The sequence below is a fragment of the Littorina saxatilis genome, linkage group LG1, assembly GCF_037325665.1.
Source record: "Littorina saxatilis isolate snail1 linkage group LG1, US_GU_Lsax_2.0, whole genome shotgun sequence".
NCBI lineage: Eukaryota > Metazoa > Mollusca > Gastropoda > Littorinimorpha > Littorinidae > Littorina > Littorina saxatilis.
Genome location: NC_090245.1, coordinates 234,445 through 243,489, shown reverse-complemented (window position 1 = coordinate 243,489; position 9,045 = coordinate 234,445). Strand labels below are relative to the sequence as shown.

Here is a 9,045-nt window from a genome sequence, read left to right as displayed (position 1 = left end):
AACGCGTGTGCCCTCCGTTGTGTACCAGGCATTGAACACATCATCGTTGGCGCATGGAGAGGATCAGGTTGCATATGAATGCTCTGGGAACTCCATTCCACTCCTGCTGGAGCCATTGCAGCAGTTGACCCAGATTGGCAGGAGGAGGGTGATGTTGCGGTACCCGACGACAAAGCTCGTCCCACATGTGCTCTATGGGGTTCAGGTCCGGGCTGTTGGCTGGCCACAGCATCCTGTTGACCCTGGCCTGCTGGATGAAGGTGTTTACAGCTGCAGAGCGATGGGGAGGTGCGTTGTCATCCTGAAGAATCGCACGAGGGCCGATCGCTTGGAGGGCTGGAACGACCAGGGGTTGCAGGATCTCATTCTGGTAGCGGACACCGGTCAAGTTGCCCACTACATGGTACAGAGGTGTCCTTAGACGTGTGCTGATCCCTCCCCAGACCATCTTAGAGCCTCCGCCAAAACGCTGTCGTTCCAGAACAGCGCCTTCTGCGAAGCGCTCTCCGCGACGCCTCCACACTCGGATGCGACCATCAGCAGGTTCCAAGCAAAAGCGGGACTCATCTGTAAACAACACCTGAGCCCACTGCTGACGTTGCCACCTCACATGTTGAGTGCACCAGGCTCGGCGAGCTGCTCGGTGATTAAGCAGTCAGGGTTGTTCCTCGGACTGGACGCCTTGCACCCAAGCCAAAGTTGTGTAAGCGGTTTCGGATCGTCTGACCACTAACAACAGTGTTGGTGGTAGCTTGTAGACATTGCCTAATGTTGTTTGCCGTAGCCATTCTTTGTTGCATGGCCTGCCTCTGAATGAAGCGATCCTCTCTTTGTGTGGTGACTCTGGGCCGACCAGAACGTTGTCGCTCCTGCACTCTTCCAGTTGCGTGGAATCTCTGTTTTAGTCTGATGATGACAGAGGGAGCCACTGTAAGCCTCTGGGCCGCTTGCCTGGCAGCAACACCGTCTTGTAGCCATCCTATATCCCTTCCTCTATCCAAATCGCTCAGTTTTCTTCGTGGGGGCATGTTAATTGCTACTGTGCATAATTGTGTCAGCGTGTCAACCTTTAAACACAAGCTGGTGAGCGATGTTCATAGCCAGGACCCTGTTGTAGCACGTGCATCACAACCTTTTGCCCTGGCATGCGTTCCGCAAATTTCATGGGGCTATAAAAAAACACCCTTTTTCTTCCAAAATGCAGAAGCTTTTGAGAAGTCCCACAAAGGGAAATAACTCTGCCTGCCAAACAAAATTCTAGGTCAAGACTCATTGTTCATTTGTTAATTCAAACACATTAATCTTTTAATTATTATATCGATGTTTAATTTTTTGGCAGTTTTTGACTCACATGCGAAGCAAAAGTGAGTCTATGTACTCACCCGAGTCGTCCGTCCGGACGTCCGTCCGGAAAACTTTAACGTTGGATATTTCTTGGACACTATTCAGTCTATCAGTACCAAATTTGGCAAGATGGTGTATGATGACAAGGCCCCAAAAAACATACATAGCATCTTGACCTTGCTTCAAGGTCAAGGTCGCAGGGGCCATAAATGTTGTCTAAAAAACAGCTATTTTTCCCATTTTCTCTGAAGTTTTTGAGATTCAATACCTCACCTATATATGATATATAGGGCAAAGTAAGCCCCATCTTTTGATACCAGTTTGGTTTACCTTGCTTCAAGGTCAAGGTCACAGGAGCTCTTCAAAGTTGGATTGTATACATATTTTGAAGTGACCTTGACCCTGAACTATGGAAGATAACTGTTTCAAACTTAAAAATTATGTGGGGCACATGTTATGCTTTCATCATGAGACACATTTGGTCACATATGATCAAGGTCAAGGTCACACACATCACACACTGCCAGTGACAGTAACAAACACTCACACACACATCACACACTGACAGTAACAAACACACTCGCACACACATCACACACTGCCAGTGCCAGTAACAAACACACTCGCACACACATCACACACTGACAGTGACAGTAACAAACACACTGGCACACAGTAACAAACACACTCGCACACACATCACACACTGACAGTGCCAGTAACAAACACACTCGCACACACATCACACACTGACAGTGACAGTAACAAACACACTCGCACACATCACACACTGACAGTAACAAACACACTGGCACACACTGACAGTGACAGTAACAAACACACTCGCACACACATCACACACTGACAGTGACAGTAACAAACACACTGGCACACGCATCACACAGTGACAGTAACAAATACACTCGCACACGCATCACACAGTGACAGTAACAAATACACTCGCACACACATCACACACTGACAGTGACAGTAACAAACACACTCGCACACATCACACACTGACAGTAACAAACACACTGGCACACACTGACAGTGACAGTAACAGACACACTGGCACACACATCACACACTGACAGTGACAGTAACAAACACACACACACATCACACACTGACAGTGACAGTAACAAACACACTCGCACACACATCACACACTGACAGTGACAGTAACAAACACACTCGCACACATCACACACTGACAGTAACAAACACACTGGCACACACTGACAGTGACAGTAACAAACACACTCGCACACACATCACACACTGACAGTGACAGTAACAAACACACTCGCACACATCACACACTGACAGTAACAAACACACTGGCACACACTGACAGTGACAGTAACAAACACACTCGCACACACATCACACACTGACAGTGCCAGTAACAAACACACTCGCACACACATCACACACTGACAGTGACAGTAACAAACACACTCGCACACACATCACACACTGCCAGTGACAGTAACAAACACACTCGCACACACATCACACACTGACAGTGACAGTAACAAACACACTCGCACACACATCACACACTGACAGTGACAGTAACAAACACACATCACACACATCACACACTGACAGTAACAAACACACTGGCACACACTGACAGTGACAGTAACAAACACGCATCACACAGTGACAGTAACAAACACACTCGCACACACATCACACACTGAGTGACAGTAACAAATACACTCGCACACACATCACACACTGACAGTGACAGTAACAAACACACATCACACACATCACACACTGACAGTAACAAACACACATCACACACTGACCGTGACAGTAACAAACACACATCACACACTGACAGTGACAGTAACAAACACACTCACACACACTGACAGTGACAGTAACAAACACTCACACACACACACTGACAGTGACAGTAACAAACACTCACACACACACACTGACAGTGACAGTAACAAACACTCACACACACACACTGACAGTGACAGTAACAAACACTCACACACACACACTGACAGTGACAGTAACAAACACTCACACACACATCACATACTGACAGTGACAGTAACAAACACACACACACATCACACACTGACAGTGACAGTGACAAACACTCACACACACATCACACACTGACAGTGACAGTGACAGTAACAAACACACATCACACACTGACCGTGACAGTAACAAACACACATCACACACTGACAGTGACAGTAACAAACACACTGGCACACAGTAACAAACACACTCGCACACACATCACACACTGACAGTGACAGTAACAAACACGCATCACACAGTGACAGTAACAAACACACTCGCACACACATCACACACTGACAGTGACAGTAACAAACACACATCACACACTGACAGTGACAGTAACAAACACACATCACACACTGATAGTGACAGTAACAAACACACATCACACACTGATAGTGACAGTAACAAACACACATCACACACTGACAGTGACAGTAACAAACACACATCACACACTGATAGTGACAGTAACAAACACACATCACACACTGACAGTGACAGTAACAAACACACATCACACACTGACAGTGACAGTAACAAACACACTCGCACACACTGACAGTGACAGTAACAAACACACATCACACACTGACAGTGACAGTAACAAACACACATCACACACTGACAGTGACAGTAACAAACACACATCACACACTGATAGTGACAGTAACAAACACACATCACACACTGATAGTGACAGTAACAAACACACATCACACACTGACAGTGACAGTAACAAACACACATCACACACTGATAGTGACAGTAACAAACACACATCACACACTGACAGTGACAGTAACAAACACACATCACACACTGATAGTGACAGTAACAAACACACATCACACACTGATAGTGACAGTAACAAACACACATCACACACTGACAGTGACAGTAACAAACACACATCACACACTGACAGTGACAGTAACAAACACACTCGCACACACTGACAGTGACAGTAACAAACACACATCACACACTGACAGTGACAGTAACAAACACACATCACACACTGACAGTGACAGTAACAAACACACTCACACACACTGACAGTGACAGTAACAAACACACATCACACACTGACAGTGACAGTAACAAACACACATCACACACACTGACAGTGACAGTAACAAACACACTCGCACACACTGACAGTGACAGTAACAAACACACTCGCACACACTGACAGTGACAGTAACAAACACACATCACACACTGATAGTGACAGTAACAAACACACATCACACACTGACAGTGACAGTAACAAACACACTCACACACACTGACAGTGACAGTAACAAACACACTCGCACACACTGACAGTGACAGTAACAAACACACTCACACACACTGACAGTGACAGTAACAAACACACTCACACACACTGACAGTGACAGTAACAAACACACTCGCACACACTGACAGTGACAGTAACAAACACACTCGCACACTGACAGTGACAGTAACAAACACACTCACACACACTGACAGTGACAGTAACAAACACACTCACACACACTGACAGTGACAGTAACAAACACACTCACACACACTGACAGTGACAGTAACAAACACACTCGCACACACCACCAGAGGAACAAACCTGAGTCAAAACCACAAATAGCACAAAGCAGGGCTATATTTCAGCTTTACATCACGACCATGATACAAAATGTCTACTCTGCAGATCCCACCAAACCATAAATAGCACAAAGCAGGGCTATATTTCAGCTTTACATCACGACCATGATACAAAATGTCTACTCTGCAGATCCCACCAAACCATAAATAGCACAAAGCAGGGCTATATTTCAGCTTTACACCATGACCATGATACAAAATGTCTACTCTGCAGATCCCACCAAACCATAAATAGCACAAAGCAGGGCTATATTTCAGCTTTACATCACGACCATGATACAAAATGTCTACTCTGCAGATCCCACCAAACCATAAATAGCACAAAGCAGGGCTATATTTCAGCTTTACATCACGACCATGATACAAAATGTCTACTCTGCAGATCCCACCAAACCATAAATAGCACAAAGCCGGGCTATATTTCAGCTTTACACCATGACCATGATACAAAATGTCTACTCTGCAGATCCCACCAAACCATAAATAGCACAAAGCAGGGCTATATTTCAGCTTTACACCATGACCATGATACAAAATGTCTACTCTGCAGATCCCACCAAACCATAAATAGCACAAAGCAGGGCTATATTTCAGCTTTACATCACGACCATGATACAAAATGTCCCTCTGCAGATCCCACCAAACCACAAAGCAGGGCTATATTTCAGCTTTACACCATGACCATGATACAAAATGTCCCTCTGCAGATCCCACCAAACCACAAAGCAGGGCTATATTTCAGCTTTACATCACGACCATGATACAAAATGTCCCTCTGCAGATCCCACCAAACCACAAAGCAGGGCTATATTTCAGCTTTACACCATGACCATGATACAAAATGTCCACTCTGCAGATCCCACCAATCCACAAATAGCACAAAGCAGGGCTATATTTTTTCAGCTTTACATCATGATACAAAATGTCTACTCTGCAGATCCCACCAAACCACAAAGCAGGGCTATATTTCAGCTTTATATCATGATACAAAATGTCCACTCTGCAGATCCCACCAAACCACAAAGCAGGGCTATATTTCAGCTTTACACCATGACCATGATACAAAATGTCCACTCTGCAGATCCCACCAAACCACAAAGCAGGGCTATATTTCAGCTTTATATCATGATACAAAATGTCTACTCTGCAGATGACACTTCAGTCTTGAAGCTTTCACTTTTGTCACAAGACAGACTGACTGTAGAGGTATGTGTCACATGTCTTGAAGCTTTTACCTTTGTCACAAGACAGGCTGACTGTACATGTCTTGAAGTTTTCACTTTTGTCACAAGACAGACTGACTGTACATGTCTTGAAGCTTTCACTTTTGTCACAAGACAGACTGACTGTACATGTCTTGAAGTTTTCACCGTTGACTCAAGGCAAGTGTTGCACATGAAGTTAATCCAATATCGTGTGCAGAGGAACCTGATAAAGGATCACGTCTTTTTTTGACGCGCTTACTGGAACCTGATAAAGGATCACATGTGTTTTTGACGCGCTAACTGGAACCTGATAAAGGATCACGTGTTTTTTGGACGCGCTAACTGGAACCTGATAAAGGATCACATGTTTTTTTGACGCGCTAACTGGAACCTGATAAAGGATCACGTCTTTTTTTGACGCGCTAACCGGAACCTGATAAAGGATCACGTCTTTTTTTGACGCGCTAACCGGAACCTGATAAAGGATCACGTGTTTTTTGGACGCGCTAACTGGAACCTGATAAAGGATCACATGTTTTTTTGACGCGCTAACTGGAACCTGATAAAGGATCACGTCTTTTTTTGACGCGCTAACCGGAACCTGATAAAGGATCACGTCTTTTTTTGACGCGCTTACTGGAACCTGATAAAGGATCACATGTGTTTTTGACGCGCTAACTGGAACCTGATAAAGGATCACGTTACGCGCTAACTGGAACCTGATAAAGGATCACGTGGGTTATTTTTGACGCGCTAACTGGAACCTGATAAAGGATCACGTGGGTTTTTGACGCGGTAACTGGAACCTGATAAAGGATCACGTCTTTTTTTGACGCGCTAACTGGAACCTTGAAGCTGGTCGCGTGGAGGCGGCAGCATTGTGACCTTCAGGAATACCATCTGGTGCAGTAGAGGTCAAATCCAGCAGCGGGTGACAACCAGAGATCAGCTGTGTCGGTCTCTCCACCACGACATCATGAAAGGCCTGCACACAGGACGCAGACCATGAACACTGCGTTGACCTTATTTGCTCTCAGACACAGACACCTGTGTGCTATATAGACACAAACACCTGTGTGCTTCCATATAGACACAGACCACTGTGTGCTTGCACATAAACACAGACCACTGTGTGCTTGTACATAGACACTGACCACTGTATGCTTCCATATAGACACAGACCACTGTGTACTTGTACATAGACACAGACCACTGTGTGCTTCCATATAGACACAGACCACTGTGTGCTTCCATATAGACACAGACCACTGTGTGCTTGCACATAGACACAGACCACTGTCTGCTTGCATATAGAGACAGACCACTGTGTGCTTGCACATAAACACAGACCACTGTGTGCTCTCACATAGACACAGACCACTGTGTGCTCTCACATAGACACAGACCACTGTGTGCTTGCACATAAACACAGACCACTGTGTGCTCTCACATAGACACAGACCACTGTGTGCTCTCACATAGACACAGACCACTGTGTGCTCTGACATATATAGACACAAACAACTGTGTGCTCTGACATATATAGACACAAACAACTGTGTGCTCTCACATAGACACAAACAACAGTGTGCTCTGACATAGACACAAACAACTGTGTGCTCTCACATAGACACAAACAACTGTGTGCTCTCACATAGACACAAACAACTGTGTGCTCTGACATAGACACAAACAACTGTGTGCTCTCACATAGACACAAACAACAGTGTGCTCTGACATAGACACAAACAACTGTGTGCTCTCACATAGACACAAACAACTGTGTGCTCTCACATAGACACAAACAACTGTGTGCTCTTACATAGACACAAACAACGGTGTGCTCTCACATAGACACAAACAACTGTGTGCTCTCACATAGACACAAACAACTGTGTGCTCTGACATAGACACAAACAACTGTGTGCTCTGACATAGACACAAACAACTGTGTGCTCTCACATAGACACAAACAACTGTGTGCTCTTAAATAGACACAAACAACTGTGTGCTCTGACATAGACACAAACAACTGTGTGCTCTGACATAGACACAAACAACTGTGTGCTCTCACATAGACACAAACAACTGTGTGCTCTTAAATAGACACAAACAACTGTGTGCTCTGACATAGACACAAACAACTGTGTGCTCTGACATAGACACAAACAACTGTGTGCTCTCACATAGACACAAACAACTGTGTGCTCTCACATATATAGACACAAACAACTGTGTGCTCTCACATATATAGACACAAACAACTGTGTGCTCTGACATAGACACAAACAACTGTGTGCTCTCACATAGACACAAACAACTGTGTGCTCTTAAATAGACACAAACAACTGTGTGCTCTCACTTAGACACAAACAACTGTGTGCTCTTAAATAGACACAAACAACTGTGTGCTCTCACATAGACACAAACAACTGTGTGCTCTTACATAGACACAAACAACGGTGTGCTCTCACATAGACACAAACAACTGTGTGCTCTGACATATATAGACACAAACAACTGTGTGCTCTGACATAGACACAAACAACTGTGTGCTCTGACATAGACACAAACAACTGTGTGCTCTCACATAGACACAAACAACTGTGTGCTCTCACATAGACACAAACAACTGTGTGCTCTCACATATATAGACACAAACAACTGTGTGCTCTCACATAGACACAAACAACTGTGTGCTCTCACATAGACACAAACAACTGTGTGCTCTTAAATAGACACAAACAACTGTGCGCTCTCACATAGACACAAACAACTGTGT

General features: G+C 44.7%; 2 protein-coding genes across 8 annotated transcripts in view; both read right to left on the bottom strand.

Annotated features, from left to right (window-relative positions):
* Positions 1-9,045, bottom strand: part of LOC138958861 (uncharacterized) — a 316,763-nt gene that overhangs the window by 180,179 nt on the left and 127,539 nt on the right. The gene's annotated exons all lie outside the window — the stretch shown is intronic.
* Positions 4,993-9,045, bottom strand: part of LOC138958887 (unconventional prefoldin RPB5 interactor-like) — a 63,734-nt gene continuing 59,681 nt past the window's right edge. For 2 of the 7 annotated variants that reach the window (XM_070330226.1, XM_070330211.1), the window contains one exon: positions 4,993-7,248. In XM_070330226.1, the coding sequence (XP_070186327.1) occupies positions 7,081-7,248 (168 nt within the window). In that variant the 3' untranslated portion in view covers positions 4,993-7,080. The remainder of the gene's footprint in view (positions 7,249-9,045) is intronic. The other 5 variants (XR_011453544.1, XR_011453546.1, XR_011453543.1 and 2 more) reach the window with 5 other exon arrangements.